General features: G+C 50.1%; 1 protein-coding gene across 4 annotated transcripts in view; it reads right to left on the minus strand.

Moving 5' to 3' along the window:
- Positions 1–21,064, minus strand: part of PPP3CC (protein phosphatase 3 catalytic subunit gamma) — a 35,165-nt gene extending 14,101 nt beyond the window's left edge. For all 4 annotated transcript variants that reach the window (XM_072845997.1, XM_072845995.1, XM_072845996.1 and 1 more), the window contains exons 1-3: positions 20,818–21,064; positions 4,738–4,935; positions 4,315–4,439 (exon numbers count right to left, since the gene is read on the minus strand). In XM_072845997.1, the coding sequence (XP_072702098.1) occupies positions 4,315–4,439; positions 4,738–4,935; positions 20,818–20,869 (375 nt within the window). In that variant the 5' untranslated portion in view covers positions 20,870–21,064. The remainder of the gene's footprint in view (positions 1–4,314; positions 4,440–4,737; positions 4,936–20,817) is intronic.
- Between the last annotated feature and the right edge of the window lie 1,396 nt (positions 21,065–22,460).

Here is a 22,460-nt window from a genome sequence, read left to right on the forward strand (position 1 = left end):
TCCCCGTGGTTTGCAGCTATTTCACAGGGACATGGGGGCTGCCAGGTACTAGTGGGGTAACGACGAGTAAAGGACATTGAACAGCCCTCGCGAGCTCCGGAGGGGCTGGAATGAGGAACGAGGGAGGTTTCTACACTCGCATGCCTCAGACGCGTCCTGGCGTTTTGTAGAGATCCCAGACTTTCAAGGCACTGTGCCCAGGAATTGATTACTGCGTGTTTACAATAGCCTAGTAGCAACTCCAGACAATTATGGCTTACTAGGCTTAAATACGCTACTTCCCTCCCTATTCTGCCTATCGGTTCGAAGCCCAAAGCCAAGCAATCATGCCCGTGCCCCCATCTGATTGCCCCCCCTTTCACTCGCAAAGGGGAAAGCTCGGCAGGTAACGGTGGGGGAACTGCGAGAGGAATTGCTACCTGCAACCCAAAGCAAATGCAAGAGGGGCTGCTGCCAAACCTGCCCACCACAAGCCACACCGTAATCTCTCACACCATTTACAAAACCCTGGCATTTACAGGAAAGCTATAAACATCGAGCCTGCCAGCTCTTCCCGGAGCCGGCACAGAAGAAACAGCACGGCAAAACTCCTGCATCTCGGTCCCATGTTCGGTCCACCAATCTACCTTCGCTCGCACCTTACAACATTGACTGGATCGCTTTAATATTATTCTGGATAAAACAGTGCACTCGATCCTGGCAAGATTACTGTACGTACAATTCCATAATTAGACAATGATCACATGTGCCATTGTAACTGGATTTGAAAAACTAGTCTGGCAAAGGTGTATGCCATTATCATGCCATCTTTACTGACAAATCTACTCTTTCCATAGATTCTATTTTTGGTCATACTAATTGTTTCACTTTATAATTTAATAAAACAATTCTATGCATTGTATTCCAGCAGTTCTGGCTTCACGGACCAGGACAGTCCCTCATCGGCTAACATGGGCACAGACCTCTCTTGCGTAAGGGCTAGGAGATGTAACTAAAAGCTTAAAGCACTTTGAAGGAAGCGTCTTTCCCGCTTGCAGACTGAGGAGAGAATCCTTCATCAGGATGCTGTCTCATCAGCATCTCCAAATGGAGGCGTTCAGCCCAATTTCCGTGCTGCCTGTCAACCCCGTCACTACAACATTTGAGGCCGTGGCCGGTTAGTCTCGCTGTCGCAGCGGGCTTTGTGGTACGGACTGAAAGCAAACGCTTTTGCGGAGTCCTCTTCCACTAGACATCAGCCGTCTCAGCTTTCACACGGTTGCTTCCCTCCCCTCTCCCCCCACAACTCTTTTCTTTAAAAAAAAAAAAAACACAACAAAAAACCAAACCGACCAAACCACGCTTCATGGCCTCATTATACTTACTGGGAATGAACGTTTTTAAATGAGAATTTCCCTAAGCCAGAGGCCCAGAAATAATTTGTTGAAGACACCCAGCTGAGCTGATGAACAGAGGCTTTCGGGGTTTTTAAAGGTTTTGTCTGAGCCACAAACTGCTCCTTTTACCTTGACAACCAAATACTCACAGCAATGGGGAAAGCTTGCAAGGGTTATTTGGGCTGCTAACAAGCAACACAGTTTACCTTAACACCTCCTTGGCCCCCAGTTTTGCATCTTGTTTCCTGATTGCCTGCATCAGGATGCAATTATACAATTACCTCCTATTTCATTCAGTTAAAAGGTCATGATTATCAGCTGCTCTGGGCAGGCACTCGATAATATTCCCCACCCAGCACATGGATGCACAAGTTTGTGCGGTGACTCATGAAAGCCTGATGATGCTGGCTCTCTCCACCTTCCCAGCGGTAAAAGCACAGAGAAACCTGGATGCCCTTCCATCACCTGAGCCTCCGGGATACAGCGATCAAAACTCCAAACCCAAAACGCTCACAGATCAGCAATCTCCGCACTTCACAGTCCAGCTGCTACAGCTTTGAATTTTACAGAAGTCTTTATTAAAAAAAATATAATGCAAAGACACCCATTCTGCATTGTTAACTCTTTGCTTGTTGCGATCCTCCACACCAGCTGCAAACCTCATGTGGTTTCACTATAGAAACCAGTTTCTGCACACCTAGGTGGGAATCTCTTAAAACACATCGGCTGCACTTTGCAGTAGGTGGAAAGAAGAGGCACGCATCAATAGGAATAAGGGAATCAAGCCTTCTAGATTCTGCTTTATCAGTGACATTTGGATCAGCCCCCGCATGTACTAATCAAAGCCCACCCCGATTCATGAAAGATCAATGCTAGCTCTGTGGGGTAACGGAGTGCTCGGTGGCTTTCCCTCTGCAGATGCGGGGGGAAAGGGGAAGGAGGAGAGTCAAGAGCAGCATGAAATAAAAACTTTCTGCTCAGAGCTGATGAAGACCGACGGCCCCAAGGGTCTTGAGCCCGAAAACACTGGGCTGCCAGGCACAGGCCCTGGCTCAGAGTGTCAGGCCACAACAGAGACCTGATGAGGTTCACCTATAATTTTCAGACCTTCCTCCTCAAAAAAAACCAACCAAACAACCCCCCGCCTCTTCCCACCACCTCTGTTCTCCAAGGCAGGCTCATCATCCATCCCCCTGGAATTCTTCCATACTATCACAGCATCGAGAGACGAGGGCACTGATCGACAAGGGCACAGATCCCCAACTCAGGCACTCACTCCTGCAGATCTGGGAGTAAAATCCCCCTGTCAGATCAATCGCTGGGTAAGAGCAGAGAGTGGGAGAAGCACTTCACCACCCAGAATCTGTAAAATTCATGTGTAGACACAGGGTACGACAACTCTCGTTTGAAGGTTTCTTGGTTAATACAAAAAAAAAAAATCCACATCTTAGCTCAGAGTTGCTGTGCTATAATATAATCTCTTTTCCAGGTAAATACACTTAAACTGCAAACTCAATTTGTGCAAGCCAAGCCATTTCAACAAGCGGTCAGATGCCTGTTCTTCCCCTTCCTCCCCAGGGGTTACGGGGCTCCTCCTGCCAGCACCACCAGAAATCCCAACAGCCGCAACCCCACCTTTCGAGCATCCGTCCCCACTACCCCGGAAACTGCTTGTCGTCACACTTTGGCTCACCGTCAGTATTTAGGAACACACGAAGCACAAGGCTGGAAGTAAGCCAGAATGCTGCTAAAGCACAAGCTCTTGGCGGTACCCTCCTAAATCCTCTGCAGAATCCTTCAAAGAAGCACTTGCATTAACCGCCTTCATCGCTGTCCGTGAGAGTTCCTCCCCAAAATTTAACTGAGAAAGATTCCTCTGCAGACCCAACAGCTCAGCTATTCCTGCACTGCGGTATACACCCTCCCTCTTCGAAGAGAAACCACTTACTCTGTTATTCCAGGCCAGTTTTGCCACCTTTTATGCCCCTGTTCCCCCAGATGGCCCCCATTACGTTGCCTCCAACTGGAATAAGCACTCCTTTTCCACGCGGCTCTGCCTCTGCGAAACCAGAAGGCGGCAATCCCTTGGGGTTTGCAGCATTTGCCAATAGCTCTCCCATACTGCCTGCTCAGTCGCTCCCAGGCCTTCAGTGAGCCAGCAGCAACCACGGGGACCCATCGATTACTTTGCCGTTTAAGACCAAGAACTTGCAGCATTACCCCATACTTGGTTGGTGGCATCCCACAGAGCTGCAAAATCCGAACACAATGGCAGATGTTTGGCTGATGTCTGTAAGGTGACAGCGTTATTGTGACAAGGCAGATTGTCACACAGGCACAGCATGGCTAGATACACAATTAAATGCCTCGGCACTAAGCTCCCGGGTCACAGCGAGATGTACAACCACCCAGGTGATTTATTGCTCCTTTCTCCTGACCCCATCTCTGGCATTGCAAGGTTGATGCTTTCAGGGGGACAGTAGGGAAGCAGTGACTCAGTAGTGTAGCGCTTTCTTTTCCCTGCTAAGCCGAATCCTGCAAGTTTTTAAACATTTGCTTCCCACTGCCTGGTAGGATCCTGTTGCCTGCAACATACAATCAACTCTCCCTCTTGTTCCCCTGACTGACAGCTACAAGTGATATTAAAACTCGAGTTCAGAAGCTAGAGTTTAGTCATTAACCCCACTGCTGCTGTTTAACTCTGTCACTGGGTGAGGATCCATTTCAAAATCATTTGGACATCACAAATGACTGTTTTGGCATTTGGACATCACTTTTCCGCCAAAAATCATACCGTAAGTTACCTACAACATGTTCTTCCTTGCACGCAGATAGACTAGAGCGTAAAATCCAGCATAAGAGAGGTCTGTATTTGCTAGTTTAGTTCAACACTTTCGGCTAGTTTAGTACTAGCTAAAGGCTCAACTTAATTTGTCACCTCTATACTGAAGTAGCCTCTGTCCACGTAGTCTCCCAGGAAGAGGTAGCGGGTGTTATTGGGTGATCCTCCGACTTCAAACAACTTCATCAGGTCAAAAAACTGCCCATGAATGTCACCGCACACTAGGGGAGGAAGAACAGCACAAAAGAGGGACAGAATTACATGCTAAGAAAAGAAAGGTCATGACAGCAACAAGGAGCATAGCATGGCTGTGCTCTGACCCCAGCCACCCCTGCTTTACACCCAGCTTCTGCAAAGATGTACTCAATCTACACCAGCAAAATCCTCTCTTCTGAGAGTTCAGGCAATTTAAAAAACCTTGCTGATGGAAGGAACACAGCAGAAAACCTGCTACTTTGAGCAGCTCGTGCTTCCTAGATGGCCCTTATTTAGGACTCCAGCCGCAGAAAGCTCTCTGACCTGTGATCGGAGCCTCCACTTCAATCATTGTCTTCTCGTGCCTAAGGATGGCAGCCCCATCGTTGATGATCTTCAGCGCCGCATCCTCTTCCAGGCGCCCTTCCTTTACCAAGTGGCTCTTCAAGACGTCAAGCCTAGGCTTCCCATCCTCAAACACCTCCTTCAGAGTGAGCCGCTGCGTGGGAGGAAATGGGACAGCTGGAAATGGAAGTGAAGAAGTTAGCAACATGTCTCTTTTCGGGGGGAGGGGGAAAGAATTACAGTCTTTTCAGCAGGAGGCTTTCATTCCAAGCCTCAAGACGAGCATACACTCAGAAACATACTTTCACTGAAATTATGCTCTCAAATACGGAAAGAAGAAAAGCTATGCTGCCAGAGCAACTGAATACTTCCCTCAGCATGTTTAAAAAGCCACTGCATGCAGACTAAATGCCATATGCATCCGCAGAAAACACAGGCACCAAAGCTGTCTCCTAATTCAGTGGGGTTAGTTGTCATCGTAACGTTGCACTAAAACAGGACTGCATGCAAATATCACCTAAAGCAGGAGAAAAACACACCGGTTCCCAGGAACTGGCAATTAAGGTAGGAGGACCAATATGTAAAATTCTCGCTTATCAGGAAACCACACATACCCATAAAGCAGCAGCTGCCTTTACCAGGCAACAATCTCGCACCTCTCAGTATGGGCCAGTTCAAAAAACTTAACCCCAAGCTTAGTAATTGGTAAATCTTGATGGAACCCAACATTTAGGGCAAGTTAAGGCCTCATCTATTTGCCACACATTCCCTGTTTTTTAAATCTAGATAGAAAAACACCCCATCAAAAGCCATTATTATTAGTTTCATGCCAGGCAATTGTATTATTTGTGAGAAGGTGACCCCTAGCAGAAACGAAGCATAGGAAACAAAAATAATAGTTACAAGTGAGACCCATCTGACTTCCTCATCTACCTTCTCCTGGGCCTGGCTAATTTAAAAAAGAAGAAGATGGAGAACGCATGACGCCCGTATAATATTTAAAAGCTATATAGTGTCTTGATTTAAAATAAATTCCAGGAAGGAGGCCTGGATGTTTGGGAAAAAGAGAAAAATTGGAAGCGAAATCCTGTCAAACAGCCCCAAACGCATGGCCCAGCTGCCGGCTCCCGCGCACCACAGAGCAATTTGCATCTTATCACAGCGATGCAGCACAGAGATCATCTCAGGTCCCGGAGTCCATTTCCTTCTCAAAACATCTCGAATAACCAGCACCTCCTCGGTCCTCCGGCTTCAGCCCTTTCAACACCCCCAGGTCACAGCAGGACCAAAACGATTACGACCAAGCCCTGCCGAGGGAGCGATCCTGCAGTACGGATGAGGATGAGATGCTGGGATGGGTTTTGCTTTGGGGTGCTCCCTGGGGCGTTGCACACTCGTGCTGCACGCACAGCCCCAAGAAAAGCGTCTTACCCCCGTGCGGGTACCTCAGGGAGCTGCCGCTCACCCTCCCGGCCTTAGGGACAGGGCACAACTCTGCAAAAGGTCTTGGAGGCACCGCTGTCCGGAAGACCGCAGGCAGCCAGACAGACCGCCTGATCTTTGCTGGGCATCCCCCAGACCACCCCAAAATCTGGAAGGCAAACGGGCCTTTTACAGCCATTTTAATGATGCCGGTGCCAGCCTGCTTCTGAGTAAGCAGTACCTCCAACACATGCCGCGTGTAACGAAACCCACTCACTAGATAATGTACCATCGCTTCCACATCTCCCGCTTCTGATGCGATCATGTCATGTGGTGAAAGACAGATTTGCACTTAACTGTAATCCAGCTAGAGAAGAAAAATATCTGATATGCAAATGAAGTTGATGTCCTTACCCAGCACCCAGTAAAGATATCCCATATGCCAAACTATGTTGAATTTAACAGGCAAAACGATAGTGCTGGTCAAATAACACAGTGACTAACAGTAATGCAACCGATCTCTTTTAAATGCAAATAGAGCAGCTATTTCACTTGGAAACCCAGGGGGCAGAGAGAAAAAGCAGAGAGGCAGCACAAGAGATTCTTTGCAGCTGAACATCAATTTTCAAATAACGTGAAATGTAGGACAGAGGAGAACAAGAGCGGATATAATGAAAGGGGAGCCGGTGCCCGCAATAAGGTGGCCCTCTTTCATCGGTCGCTTTGGAAGTTTTGCTCTGCTGGGTACTTGCTAAGTGCCCCGCATGCCTTGAACGGTCCAGGGCACACACAGCGCTTTCCCCACGGAGCTGCCAATTAAAGACGTTTAAGCAAGCCCCCTGCTTATGCCAACACAGGTTGGACAACATTTTTTTACTGCATATATTGCTCATCTCTCCAGCCAAAAGAAAAAAAAAAGGTGACCCCTCTGGTTACCGATGAAAAACTTGACATTTTGCAGAATTTCACATATTTTTCCCCTCCTGCACTCTCTGGATCTGTGTAAGGACGGCAGCGTTTGCACTGCAGGAGGAGGCAGAGGGAAGCTGCAGGTCTGACACAAATAGGTTCAGCTGGAACAAGGGAGGCCAAAAGGAGCTGGGTGGAAACGTGGGCATGGGACTTGGAGCAAGGGGCAACGGAGGCTTTAGGACTGCCTGCCATTAAGTGACTGGAAAATGATTTGTAAGTACTTCTACAAACTGGGCAGTTGTCCTAGCATCTGCCATCTGACTCCAAGGGAAGTGAGAGAGCACTTGAAGGTCAAACGATTTATAAGGAAGAGAACAGAGAAGTATGAACTGTTCAGCTCCATATTCCCCATCGTCCCAGGCTTTCAAACACGGCCCCAGACTCCGGAGCCACCCTATCAAAGTAAAAAGCCCACAGAAGTCGGGACGGAGAGCTTAATGGAGATGGCATGCGACCACAAGAGCAGTACTGCCCATCACACAATTCAGAAGAGATCCATGAAAAGCTCCTGGCATGCTCTGCTCTGCCTTTTCTTGGTAGCCCTAGCAAGCGGAGTTATGCAAGATAAAATATGAGGCTACGCCGATGTGAGCAGCCAAGAACTTTTATGTAAGTTCCCTTGCTGGCTTTGCACGGCTCCACTCCCACAAGGAGCTGGGCACGATAAGGAATCGGCTTCTCCTCTGCTGTGCCTGTCTGCCAGCCAGGCTGCAGCCAGCATGGAGAAAAAACCTGCTCCAGAGATGTCAGAGACACCAGCACCACGCTGGGGATGCACACACACACAAAGACCTCACGCTAGGCAAGGGATTACTCCGCATCGCCTGTTTTCTACTTGCTATGCTTCCTGGTAACCCACCCCAAAAAAGATTTCTCAATTCCCCGAGCCGGTCGTGCAGTGTTGGAGCAGGCGCTCATGCCGCGGTGCACCCAGAGCTGTCGAGTACTTCAAAAGCTTCGTGGGGGCTGCATGAAAAAAATCCTCCACGCACCAGAGAGTCACGAGAAGCATGCACTGGAGCCCAAGCGCGGGCAAAACCGAAACCCAGCGATGCCTGTTTCCCCCATGCAGCAGGGGATGAGGACGAGTACTTAAGTAATTAGTGTTGTCAAAGCAAGTAATCCTGTTAGCCAGCATAACCCGTGTAAGGGCTTTAGTCAACTCAGTGCAAGCGGTTATCTGATGCACAAATATCCACTTTTTTAAAGATCTGAATTTTATCCTTATTCATGCTCAACTCTGGTGGAGTGACCAGCACAGCGGGAGGGTGTGGAGGAAGGGGGCTCCTTCCGCAGCCAGCCTGGGCTCGCAGACAGCGGGAGCAACGCTGGCACGGCCGTCAGAGCAAAAGCTGACCTGAAATCTTGCAGCCCCAGGGCGCTGAGAAGGGTGGAAGAGTCTTGCCCACTTCCTGCTCCTATCTGCAAAATGGGGAAATAACTCTTTATCTCACAAAAAAATGCTGTGCCTGGTCATAGACTGCCCAAGCAGCGCAAAGATACAGTGTGCTAAACTCATCCTCAGAGCCAGCTCCTTCTGTGCGCTGCCCGCAGACAATAATTGACAAAAATGATGGATAAAACAGTCACAACATTGCGAGCAGCAAGTGCGGTGATCTTCGTGCCATCTTCCCTTTGTATACAAAACCATGTGTGGCACCCAGTCTAGTTTAAATAGTGAAATCTTTAGGTCCGAGACTTACAATTTTGCAAGGGCATCAAAACACACTCTGCAGATTGCTCCTGCGAAAAGACTACAATTCCCACTGTACTAACAGGACGTACGCTGTACGCCAAATCACAAACAAAAGGACACAAATGCAAGTGAACTTTTGAGGTATAAAATGGATTAAAAGGTCAGCTGCGCTTGAGGGAATCCAGTAAGAGGACCGTGGTATCTTTGCTAGACTATGGTGCAAGACTCCGTTTACTACAAAATTAATGCAGATTTTATTTGCCAGTCCAGGAGCAAGTGGGTATTCGCAACACTCTGAGAGGACGTGGATAGTTAGGGATGGGAGAATTTGACAAAAAGCTGCTTCTCTACCACCAGCTCTACAAAACCAGAGCCTCACAGCCCATTCATTTGCCCCTCGGTGCAAAAAGACTATATTCCTCCAGGAAAAAAGCCCGTGCTGTATTTCTACACCCGTACTTAAGCTATGCCCCTATTAAGCTTCACCATGGCTCTTCCAGCACAGATTGGGTTGGACCACATAATCTATCGTGCATCTTCCTAAGAGAGCGGTTGAAACGAAGCAAAGATCCTCTCCTCCCAGGACCAGAGGCAGTAGCAGCAGACAGAGCCGGGCTGACTGATCCACACCTCCAGAAAGAGCCAGTACCATGGAAGAGAAAACAAAGTGATCCTTAAATTATTGTTTATATATCTGAGAGTCCCTTGGACGACTGTACAAAGCAACAAAGCGAGATTCATTACTGAAAAAGGAGCAAGTGCTATTTGCCTGAAGTGGCAGCTACAGCAAAACTCAGTTTGTTCCCTGAGTGGTTGGGTTTCTAAGGAAGAATAGGTGTCCTCTTACCCTGGGGTGCGTGGGGCTTCAAGTCCAAAAATCATCCAAGACTAAACATGCTCAATAATAAACTTGAGAGAGATTTCTTTGCGACTCCTGACACCCATCTGGGAGTGAATGTGAAGAGCATTGAATGCAATAGCCCCCTTCCCTGCTTGCTCCTCATCAAATGAGTGATATTGCAGATAGATAGTTGAACAGATGGTTACAGATGCACTTTGGGGAGAAAAAAAAAGTACATTTTGGGCATTCTGAAGCGCCAGTACAGCTCAGACAAAACTAAGCACAAGTAAAAGCTGTCTTTTCTTATGCTTGGACACACGATGTAAGGTACTAACAGCTTCCCATTACTGCACCCTCTCCACCTCTGCTTCAGAAGGCATCTGAAATATTTGACGGACGTTCAGCTCAGGGTTTGACGACTGGGGATGACAGATGTCCATCTGCCACAACGGAGATCTGGCCGCCAGATCTGGCTGTCAAAGGTAGAAACGTTCACAGGGAAAAGTCTGCATGGGGGCCGTCCGTACCCCCTTTGAAAGGCAGAGAGAAAGCTGCCTCCTGCATTGAGCTGTGCATAGCATGAGCAGCAGGTCAGGGGTTTTTTTTTCCCCCCAATTTCCAAATAGCCCAATGTTATTTTTATCAGACATTCCTATTTGTGTTCACACCTAACCTACATTCGGCTATTCAGAGTTGAGTCCAGGGCTCAAACAGAGCCAGGTGAGAGTCAGTAACCTGGAGAAGTTCAGCAACGAAAGGCAACAGCAATGCCATTTTGTGCTTGCAGAAAGCTCAAGTTTCAGGATCGTGCAGAGCTTTCACAGTCATTAACAGGGAACAAACCCTTGATGGCAAGTGATGGATGCCATCGTTACCTACAGCAACGCTCTAGCCAACCTGCTTCAGCGCTTCTCTATTAGGGGGTCCAGACCAAAAGCAAGGATGGGTTGAACCTCAGCAGCTACAGTCACATTCAAACCTGCTGTTAGTCCTAATATTTAGTAGCAACTACCCAATTTTCCATGGAATAATCTTTATTTTCTTGAAATTATGAACCATACAAATTTCTGGTCATAAAATGTCGAGATGTCTTTGCTTTAAGAACCCCTAAGCTGGTCTGCATGAAATTTTCTCTCCCTTGGGGTGCCTCAGGGCAAGTTTACATGAGAGTCTGCAAAAACAGATGTATGCTTGATACCAATTTTTCAAAGCCTGGACCAAGCCCTGACAAATAATCTGTGTCATTTTTCAGTCTGAAGCAGTGCTGGCACAGGCACCCTGACCCTGCTATGTCAGAGAACTACTGCTCTCCAGCTACAGAAGCTATGTGGAAACAAAGTGATCACGAAGTGGAGCAAATATATTGCTCCTCCAGCCTCCTACCACCTGAGAAAATAAGTAACTTTGCCCCTTGCCACCGGATTGCGCTAACATAAATAACATTAACATCTCAGAAGAGACACTAAATAAAGCAAACACCCTCCTTGCATAAATGCAGCAAGAGCCATAAACGATTACTACTGCCATTTCTGTCCGCCCTCCTCCAAACTTTTGCATGTTCTTTCTACTCTTCTAAGGGTAGCAATTTTCCTTTTTCATGATGAATAAGAGACCCTGGGTTTCAGAGGCTCCAAGCACACACAAAATGGAGCAAAAAGAGTTTTTCCCACCCCTGGAAGAGCTGCAGGAGGACCCAGCCCTGCGCACAGCTCCTGCGCTGAGCATCAACCAAAACCATCACGCACCCCGTCCCCGTTAACAGAGAGTATCTGGCACACAAGACTTTGGGTATCTTTCTCATCCATTTTGCAAGTGTAAATTCCTACTGAATGGCAGCTCCTTCAAATACAGAGGAGCATTAAATGCAGTTCATAATGCCCCAGTTTTATCCGAAACTAGTCGGAGCTGTGCTGCTGGAGCTCAAGCCAGCCTCCCAGTGTGCAACTGGTTCAGAGAGCTTGCTCTGCTGCTTACCTCGAGCCAGATTCCTTTTTGTAGGACAACCAGAATATCTCCTCACAATAACCCTAAAAATATCTGTATTGTACATTGAATTCTACCAAGCTGAATGATTTCTTCAAAGGGGGAGAGACACAGTCATCACGATACTAGAGTCGAGCGAAACTGAGAAAGACTTATCAACTGAACCCCATCAGCAAATCTGTCTTTACCTTATCAACTACCTTTCAGTCATTCGAGGAGTAACACCCAAATTTTGAGGCCATGTTGACTCTCGGTTACTAGAATCTGGCACACACAGTCTATGCAGAAGCCAGGTGCATTTAATTCCAAAAAAAGCAAGCGACAGCCCTCTGCATCAAAACGCAAATACAAACATACTGTGTGCCAAACAAGCATAACCCAGGCCATGCTTAAAGCTCCCACGGACCCACAGAAATACTAACTGCAATGCCAAGAGGCTAGTAAATCATAAAAGCTACCTAAATCAAAGTCCATCCATGCATTTCAGAAGCTGTACAGCCTCTAAAACCTTATAGCTACCTGAACTGAGCTCATGGACTCCTAAAAACTTTAATCGGGATAGAAGGCAATTATCCTTAAACTGTTCTTCTGCTGGCAAAACATCTAGCACCAACAGTAAATAGTGTTATCAGACTAGGAGAAAAAAAAGGGGTGCTTTTGCCAAAGTAAACCGCGGCTACTCAAGGAGGGTTCACCGACAGAGTTGTGTGCCAAGGTTTGCCACAGTAGGCAAGCCCAGAGGCAGCTACGATGGCCCCTTGCCGGGCTGCTGACCTGCAAGGTGGAGCTGGCACTCTGCTCCCTCTCTGCGCTCCTCAAGGAGCCGGGTGAGATTAAAACTGGGAGTATTTAATTAGAACAGAGGCGACTTAAGACTGTCACCGCACATCAGCCACCCAGCTCTCAGCCAGGAGAGCCATCCGCAAAGCTTTCCCCACATCAATCAGCTCTTCATGCCGGGGTTCCTGCCCCACCACCAAAAAGAAAGCCGAACCTTGGCCGCAGCCAAGACCCAGATCCACGCTGCAGTGCCAGTCTTGCTCTTGCCAAAGCGCCGTGCGGCTCAGAGACCCTCTCAAAACCTCACTCGGTGGGCACTCAATTTCCTCAGCCTCCTTGGGAACAATGCAGACAGTAGAATCGTACTTGCTTGCAAGGTCTGTCAAGTTTCCAGTGCCTGCATTGCTACGCGTAGGTCCCTCTCTTAATGACCAGCACTGATGCGGATTTGCCTGGGATTGTCATTGAGACAATCCGTCCAGAGCGAATTCCTCTGCTGGGGACGCGGGCTCCTTACATCACCGAGTGCCAACTCACCAACAACTGTCAAGGAGAGCACGTAAGCCCTCAATACCAGCCTGGAAAAAAATCTCTTTTGAGAGCCTCAAGCTCTATAGACTTTCCAGCAATTAAAAATACATGTATTCCTACAAAAGAATCACTCGACAACACACTGACCCACAGCAAACCTGGCGTCCTCCTCTCAACAGGTCCATCGGTGGGATGGTCTCTCAGCCGACTCGAGGGGGTCACTGCTAAGCTTGAGTGAAAAAGAAAAAAGGAAAAGAAAAAGGCCGAGGTCTACAGCAAACAGCTGCAGCTACTTAAAAAAAAGTGAGCTCACCAAAGGAGACGGGAGGGGATTCCTAGATGTCAGCAGGCAGGGAAATTCACCACCTGTTTCACAAGGTTAGCAAGCTGCCAGCACGTCCACTAATAGATCATTAATACAAGAACAGCGGGGTCTTTGTGTCAAAGGCAAATCCCCCACCTGCTGATGAATGTAAATCTGACCCCACCACCGGCAGCGGCAGGGGAGGGGGTGCTGGCTCCAGTTTTAAAGCTACTTTAAGCAGACACAATTTCGCACATCGCGTACTTTCAAGACCGCGCTCAGGATGACGTTGTAGGCAGTAATCGGCTGCTCCACATGGGAAACGTAAAAAAAAAAAAAAAAGACCCAGAAAAACTCAGGCTGGAGCCCAAGCACTGTGCTAGAAGCATGCAGAGCCCAGCCTGCAGGCCCTTGGAGAAGCGACTGTTTCATGGCATCCAGCAAAAGGTGGTCACATCATCAATAAATGAGAATTTGAGCACTTGCAATCACCACTGCAGCAAAAAGAGACCAATTCACACACAATAGAGGTCTCGGTTTCTCTTCCCATCTCACGCCTTAATGCTTCAACCTGAGCTGCATTCGCACTGGATCAAAATAGCACTGGTTAAAACATTTCTTGCAATGCGCTTACTCCAATGTTTGACATTTATACCCACGTATCACCTTATAACCACACAGAGGTGCAGACGGTCTGAAGGGAGCTGCAAACTAATTAAAATCTTCCCAGCGGCCACGCTGGAGATCAGCCAGGGCAGCTTTCTTGCAAACCAAAGAGTAAGTAGCCCAATAAATGGGCTAAATAAGTTCTAGCAATGCTTTCAGAGCAGCTTCACAGACCTTCACGTGCCAGTGACGGAGCTCGATGACAGGAGCCCCCAGTTTTCGCTGAAACCGCAAAACCAGTCCTCTGCACTGCTGTTCAGGGTCTTCCTCCAGGAAACCTTTGCAATATATATGCAAGACATCACCTTTGGGACAATATTCTCACTGCTGTTTGAGAAGCCATTTTACCATGTTCGCTACACCTCAGCGACTGATAAAAGGGAATATATCCTAGAGCAGGCTAGGGAACGAAAGACTCTTACTGGGATCACTGTTGATACCACTTTTCCCTGTTTTCCTGACATTCTCCCCGAACCACTTGTCTTACACAGGGGAGATCCTTGCACACTCTCACCAGATCCGGCTCGGAGCAGGGAAAGTGCTTTAAACTCATGTCTTATAGCCACCACCATTGCAAAGGTATTCTCTAAAGGGGAGGCAGCACTCAGAAGCCAGGAGATTGATGTAGACTTCTGGAGAGATAAACCCCCACAAGCCCTCTCCCGGCGGCGTATCCAGGCTCCCAGCTGGAAGAGGTCGCATTACTCAACACGCTCACATCCACCTCTGCTCCTAATGGAAACACAGCGAGATCCTATTAAGGCTTCATAGCTGGAGATGCGGCAGCTAGAGACAACAGCGAGGTTTTGCTTCGGAGGCTGGAGGTCTGAAGTCAGAGTGCAGCCCGGATAGCGTGATGCTCCTCTCCCTGCCAGCGAAATCTTCAAAAGCTGCACTGAGATTTCTTTTTCCTAGCGCTTTTGAGCACCCAGGAGCACCCATCTGTCACTCTCCATCTCACCTCTGGTCCATGTCATCGTAACCAGAGATGCTCTGGGTGCAGAGCTGCTCCCCATCCCTCCCTCTGCCACTACACCAAGCTCCCTGCCCCAAAGGGTTTTCGCAGTACACCTGACCTGGCTCTCAAGTGTCATCGGCATATGCCTCTTCGGCACCGCAAGCCTGGCAGACCGGCCTCCAAGAGCCATTCAGAGCCAAGTCTTGCATTATAGGATAATGCTGATGCCTTTACGTAGCCTGTTTCCTCGCTCCCACTGCTTAATGATGTCTAATTCCATTACCATCCAAGACATTAACGCGCTGTACGTCTAGTAAACACACCCGCCATCCCAATGCAACCTGCAGAGGAGCGCAAGGGATCGAACAGGGAACACCTGGAAAACCAGCCAAGCTGGGAAGGATCCCGGACAAATATAGGTCTCCGAGGAGTATCTTTAGATTAGCAGGCGGCTCTGCCCCCACCAAGACCCCAGGATTTACCTAAATAGCTCCCTTCATCACAAGCAGCCCAGCGTTCATTGCTATTTTAAGCCAGCACCCTGCCCTACTTCCTAAGGAACAGCCTGCCTTCTCCTGCCCATGCAACCAAACGAGCACCAAAAACATTACAGCTAGAGGAGACCAATTCCTCTCAACCCCACCTTCTTTTATTAAATGAAAAATACTATTTTGGCACGGTACCGAGCTAATGTGGGCTCATTTGTTCTAACTGCCGGAGAATGGGTCCTCCGAGCAGCTGGCACAGCCTTGAATGGGGGGAACGGGATTAACCTTTCACAGGCTGATATCCAGATAGCAGGGAAACGGAAAAAACATATTAAACACAGAGGGCTCCAGAGGGGCACGACCTTCCCTCCTCTCCATCCCACCTCCAGCGCCAATCTGAAGCATCTGGTGTTATTCTCGGAGGAAATCAATAAAAAGACAGCCCAGTCTGCTTTCCCTGACACCTTATCACAGTTTTCTAAACAGGTTTTAGTACCCAAGGCTAGCGTTGGGGTTTAGGTTTTGCCACCAGCGGCGGCATTTCTGTTAATTAGCACGGCAACAGAACATCTCTGCTACAGGCTATAAAGAAACCCAGCTCTGGGAAGTTTCATGCACAAAAAAGGTACCACTGGCTCTGTTCGGGGCAGATGAGGGCTACACGAAGCATATTAGAGCTGAACAGCTTGCGTTACCCTGAGAGGTTTGCAGAAGTGCTGCTTAGCGCTGCATTTGACTTCTGATTCATTTTTGGATGAAGTGCCACATGATCTGGCAAAATCAGCACCAATTCTGCAACATCCAGTCTCAGCACAGCCAGAAACCTGCCCCTTTTCTTAGTACATCCCATTTACAAATAACAAAGCATCTTTCCTGCAAGAAAGATCCCCAAAATACCAGATTCCCAAGTAATTTGGAGAGATCCCACGGGGTCTGTGCTTTAAGGCCTATTTACACTCAAGACCTTCTTGAGCTCCGTCCAGACAAGTTGCTATACTATGACACAACTTGCTTTTTAGAGATCCCACCACCGCATCTTGACTCAGATGGTATTTGCACTTTTCCTCTGGCACGCCCAAGGTCTGAGAGCATGCACCTTGGCCTTTATCTCCATTTTTAGCCATTTTCGCAGCTCTTTTCTCCCCAAAATATTCCTCATCAGCTACAAAATGACAACGCTAAAGAAGACAAACTAATTAAAGAGTTACAGAAGACAAACATGAAACGAACAGCAATCGCAGCGATGGTACTATGTATTTCTTCTTTTCAACAACCACAATTTCCCTTGTATTTAAGATTTGCCTGAGCCTTCCCTTGCTTTGCATGCAATTACAAAGCTACTCTGACTTCTGTATTGGGGTGTGCTCTGTTATAAAAATTCTATACAGCTCCCAACCTACTGCAACTGCAGAAAGCCCAATGCTCAACCATCCAACTGCATTTCAAGAGTAGTAGTTCATATTAAAAACAAGGTAGGAAGAAAGCTACACGTTCTTCATAAACTGAAAGCGTCTTCAGCCAGCAAGATGAACTAGCACACCCTCTGAACCCCATCCACTTGGCAGCAGTGCGGGGGAAGCTCTCCAAAGCCTCTGAAGACAGCATCTATTGATCTGACGCCGGTTTTTGGCTCCCCAGAGGCATGGCTTCTGTTGAAGGCACCGGGAGCCTTGCTGAACAAATCCCGCGGGATTGGACTCCATACCTCTAGCAGCATCTCCGTCGTGCTACAAAGACACAGTGCAGAGAGGAGGGGAGCAGCTCGTCGGGTGTTTTCTGTTCGAGCGTGACTTCACCCGAGCTGAACACGCACGTGGTATGAGATATTGCTGGGGCAAGCGTGCTCAGATTGCCCCGTCGTTCCTTCACTCCCAGAAACCTTAATTAGGTATTAAACAGATGATCTACAACATATCTGGGATGTTCACACCACGAACCAGACAGCTGATACGTAAGAGAGCATCACGTCAGGGGTCTTACACCCCCCGCCCCCCCAACTTTAAATGTCTTCCAGCTGGGAAAAAATAAACTAGATAAATAAACTAGATATGCAGAAAGGTTCCTGAAAAAGCCCAAGTGCTTATGAAAGGACAGCAAAACGCAAACTTGGAAACCCCACTTGTTTACAGGACACCTTTAGCTATGTAGTCTCAGGACCGGTCCCAGCTTTACCACCACCACACAATTTCTCAATATCAACCTACTGACGATGGCTCAGCCTGGCCATCTACAGAAAAGCAGAAACGCAACGGTAATTTGTAAAACACAGCACAGGCACTACTGAACAGAACGTGGATTAGGCACATCACACTGACTACCGACACACAACGGCTGCCAAAAAGAGGGCACCAAGTCCTAGCTGCTCCTTGTTCACCAGCTTTGTAATGGTGCAACACTTTACTAACACACACCCCTAGAAAATCGCTCTAGATTATTTGCTCTGGCTCAGCCAGAGTGTCTAAACACCAATACCCTGTTTTTTTAAAGAATTTTTCATGGATGCAACCGCAAATACAGTAAGCTGGGTGGGTTTCCGCCATTCAGCCATGCTCACGTGTCTTTGGAAAGGATCCTCGCAGCACACAGCTATGCTTACCGCTGCCGTTGCTTTCCAGAGGACATCACACCTTGCAGGTGTGATTCGGCGGAGGTGGAATGAAGCAGGATCACTTCTGTGCAACAAAAAGCTCTGCAGGTTTGTTTTCACGGGGCACAGAGAGGGGAAAGGCACCCACCATGCCCGAGTCCTGACCTCGAGCATCCAACCTACGTGCTTCAGGGGCATTGCAGCAGCTCAAAGCATCATGCCCGCCTGCCTGCAGAACGTGTATTTCATAAGCTGTGGCTCCATCAGTTAATTCGAGCCTACCTTTGGGCTAACGTAGATAACCGGACCTAGCTACTTGCTCAGATCTCCAGCATAACCACCCCAAGTGTTCTCATGAGAGCACCAAGTTTGAACACTAATGATCACGGTTAACATCAGCCATCGGTTTGCTGCTAGAACTGGGCTACCAAAAAGCAATTCTTGACATAGCCCAAAATTAGAGATTTTAATAACGAACATGAAGTCACCCAAGTACAATTTTAAGCACGAAACTGAGGCAAATGGAAACACCGTTATATTTCTCCTGACTAAACATAATTATAGTTAACACTTCCACAGGGCTCTAGAGATGTAAATATATAGGTTAAACATAGTTAAAATTCTACATCCTACTTAATTGTAGGCATTTCCAATTGAACGAAATTAGCTTTTATCTTCAGGTTTAAATTATTAATAACCGCGAACAATGTCACCACCTTTAAACAATAATCACAGCCACGGAAGAAGCTATTCCCCCCGATTTCTAGAAGCACTCGAATCAGCGTCCCAAGCGTACCTGGGGGAAATCAAACGCTCTCCTTGACAAGTTCCCTCGGCTCTCGGAGCATTAGTGCACGGAGCGAGCAGGCTCCAGCCAACGCCACGAGCCTCCACCCCACCTGGCTATGGACTAATTACCAAAATTAGCGGGGGCCATCCGGATGCGGCAGGGTTGTCAAGCCCCCGAGCGGCGTTGGTAACGTCAGCAGGATTGCTGATAGGGTTTCCCAGGATCTGGAAGCCCGAGTATCAGGGACAGCGTGTCGGTACGGACGACTCAGCTGAATCATAATGGCTGCATTGACATTACCTTCCCCGAACAAGGCCAACCTAAACACACGCAGCTGCCTGGGATTTAGCAGGAGATTTATGGTTCGCACCGGCCACTCGGGCTGCCTGCAGACCTACAAATCACCAAACCACACACGCGGCTCTGGGGAAGACCCCAGGTCCCCCAAATCCATGAGCCCTCCAGCCTTATTTCGCGCGGCACACTGAAAGCAACCCATGAAAAACACCCGCAAGCAGGACAGAGCTAATCAAGCCTGAGGGGCCTCAAAGTCCAGGCTGCCACCCTAGTCCACTTTCCCTTCATTTGAGGCCACGGTTATTAACATCTAAACATGTGATCGGCCACATGACAGGCTAAAAAAATCACTTGGACCCGTCCAGAGGAGAAGGTAGAGATGGCAGCGTGCATCTCTCTGGTGGGCACACCTCCATACCCATATATTATAACCATTCCTGGGAAACCGCTCCTTTCATCAGCCGGCTCAGGGCAGCGTGACTGCCTGCAACGATTCAAGCCGTCCGGGCGAGAAGCTTTAATAACTGGGCGATTGTATAACTTTTGACAGCTGGGTGCCTCTCGGCTACAGCAGTGGGTGCTGAGCAAAAGTTTAAGCAAGCGAAGGCGCGCAGTGGATGTTCCCCGATGCGTGGGTATGATAATGGCACTAGATCAATTAGGGCAGCGAAATGTACATCATACGAGCCTCCTCCTAATCCAGGAGTTTCTCAGCTAACGTATTTCTCTCCTCGTTAACCGCTTCGATGTCTTCTGCTCTTTCAAAAATAGTACCTACTATAACGGGTCCTGAAGAGGGGGCCAGCTGGCACCCGCCTCGGGGCATCGAACGAGCGAACAGGGCTTTGGGGGAGGCAAGACACAGGCAAGCAGGCAGGGAGCTGTCGGAATGAGGGCAGGGTGGGCTCTCACCCCCCCAATCCTCAGGGGGAGATGCAAAGCAGGGCCAGGCCAGCCCCCGCTTCCACCCAAAGCAGGGTCTCGGCACCCCAGGCTGGGGGGGGGCGAGGACCTCATGGGTGTGAAGGAGCACAACGCCTGCCTCGGCTGCCTCCCTGGGCTGGCACCTCTCCCCTCCGAGCCCATTGCCCCTGTCCCTGCCCTCCTCCGGGTGCTGGGCTCTCCCCAGGATGGGGATCCCGCCCCCCCCCCCCCCCGCCTTTGCCACCGCCTGCCAGGCAGTGGCCTCCCGCTACCTGTGTGTCCACAGCCCCATGATGGGCTGGGGGTCCCCCAACCCATCACCCCCACTCTGCAAGACCCACGCACTGCACCCCCCATCCTTGCATTGCACCAGGGTGAGAACCTGCACCAGAGGAAGGGGGGGTGGGGGGGTGTGCAGGATTGCTCATCCTCTTAGACCAGGGGTGCCTCCCCCAGCCCAAAAATGACCCCCCGAGCAGGTGCCCCCCCAGGCTCCCCTTAGAACAGAGATGTTCCCCCCAGACCAAAGCTGCCCCCCAGCCTCCTCCGCAGAGGTTTCTGCCAGACAAGCGGTGCCCCCCCAGCGCCCTCCCTTAGGAGGGGCACCCCACCAGAACAGCCCCCCACGCCGCTCCAGGCATTCTCCCGTCCCGGCCAGGGCTCCCCCAACCCGGGGATGCCCCCCCCAAAACCAGGCTCCCCCTTACCCAGCGTGCCCCCCTCCCCTCCACCCCGGGAGTTTCGCCCCCCAGGCGCCCCCCCTGTCAGTGCGCGCCCCCCGCGCAGGCAGGGGGCGCCCTCGCCGCCCCCGGCCCCTCACCCTTGACGATGCGCTCGGTGGTCGGCAGCTTGTTGTGGCCGCGCCCGGACATGGTGGTGGTGGTGGTGGTGGTGGTGGTGGTGGTGCCGGCCCCGCAGCGGGCCGCTCCCGGCCTCCCCCCACCCCGCTCCCCTCACAAGGAGGGGGCCGCGGGGTGCTCCCGGCGGCTGAGCGGGCCCCGGCGGCGGAGCTGGGGATCCGCTGGGTGCCCCGGCGGCGGCTCCGCGGCGCTCCGCTCCCCTCCCCCCGCCCCCCGCCGCCACACCGCCCTCCTCCCTCTCCCCCCCCTTCTCCCCTCGCGCGGCTACTGCGCAGGCGCCACTCCGCGCCCGCCCCGCCCCTCCGCGCCGCGCCTGCGCGCCAGCCCGCGGGGGGAGCGGGGCGGTGCCGCGCCTGCGCTCGGCGTCACGTGGGCGCTCCCCAGCCCCTTCCTGCCGCCATCTTGGAGGGGAAGGGGGTGTTGCTAGGCGACGGGGGGGGCAACATGGCGGGAGGCCTGTGAGGAGAGGGGCGCGACGGCCCTTGCTTCCATGAGCCCGAGGGGCACCTCACCCCTCAGCACCCCCCTGCCATGGGCTCCCCTCTGCCCCCCGGCCAGGTTCAGGGAGGGGAAGACAGAGCAGGTAAAAATAAACCCCCACGCCACGCTTCTGGCAGCGCAGATTGGGAAATGAGGCACCGGGTGCGGGGCGTTCACGCAGCCCGAGAGCTTGCAGCATATGGGGAAGCACAGGCAAGCGTTAACACTCCCACTGCAAATAGCAAAAAGGGCTTGAGTTTGTGTGAAGATCGAGGGTGACCCCGGCCAGCACGACTTGCTGGGTTTAACCTTTCTGCTGAGGTAGGTAACTGAGGTCACGGGCATTGATCAAAACATGAGGATTTTGCAGCAAAAAACAGCCCACCTGGAGCCTTGAGGCATAGGCCAGGAGCGCTGCTGCCTGACAGCCCCCTTGGAAGCACTCAGACAGCAGGAGGAGGAGAGCAAGCCAGTCAGATGCACGCTGCAACCTTTCTTGCTTAGAATAGCATTTATTTTTAAAAACCACCATGGAATTTCAAGATTTGTTTTCTTTAGCTGCAACGGGGTTTCTAAAAATTGTGCTTGCCACTCAGAGCTGGCAGATTGAGGGTAATGGTATATAAAAAGGCAAAAAAAGTGAAGTAGAAAAGCAAAGTATGCTTTTTTTTTTTCCTTCCCCTAATGCAGGGTGGGGAGGCAAGGACACAAATAACGCTGCTCCGAGTCAGGCTCCCTCATGTGAGCTGGAGAGGAATACAACATCCCGCAGACCCGCTCCAAAACCTCAGCCTCCCTCCAGCCAAACGTCAATGCTTGGAAATACAGGGGGGGGAAAAAAAAAAAAAAAAAGAAAAAGGGTTTTTTGAAAAGGCAATTCCCTGGAGCGCCATGCCACGCGGGCAGGCGGGGGGGAGTTGTCAGTGCCATCTTCCGTCGGGCGCGCCGCACTGCACAGCCCTGGAAATCGGGGCTGGAAAAGTGGGATTGCATCACCCAGCCCAGCTCAAACCCTTCCCCTTGGAAAAATCCTGAACCAGAGGAGCTCCCACCCCTTCACACCCCAACCAGCTCTGGCCACGGGGAGGTTTCCGCCACTAGAGCACGCTTGCCACCCTCCGTC

This window comes from Ciconia boyciana, chromosome 25 (genome assembly GCF_034638445.1).
Source record: "Ciconia boyciana chromosome 25, ASM3463844v1, whole genome shotgun sequence".
Classification (NCBI taxonomy): Eukaryota; Metazoa; Chordata; class Aves; order Ciconiiformes; family Ciconiidae; genus Ciconia; species Ciconia boyciana.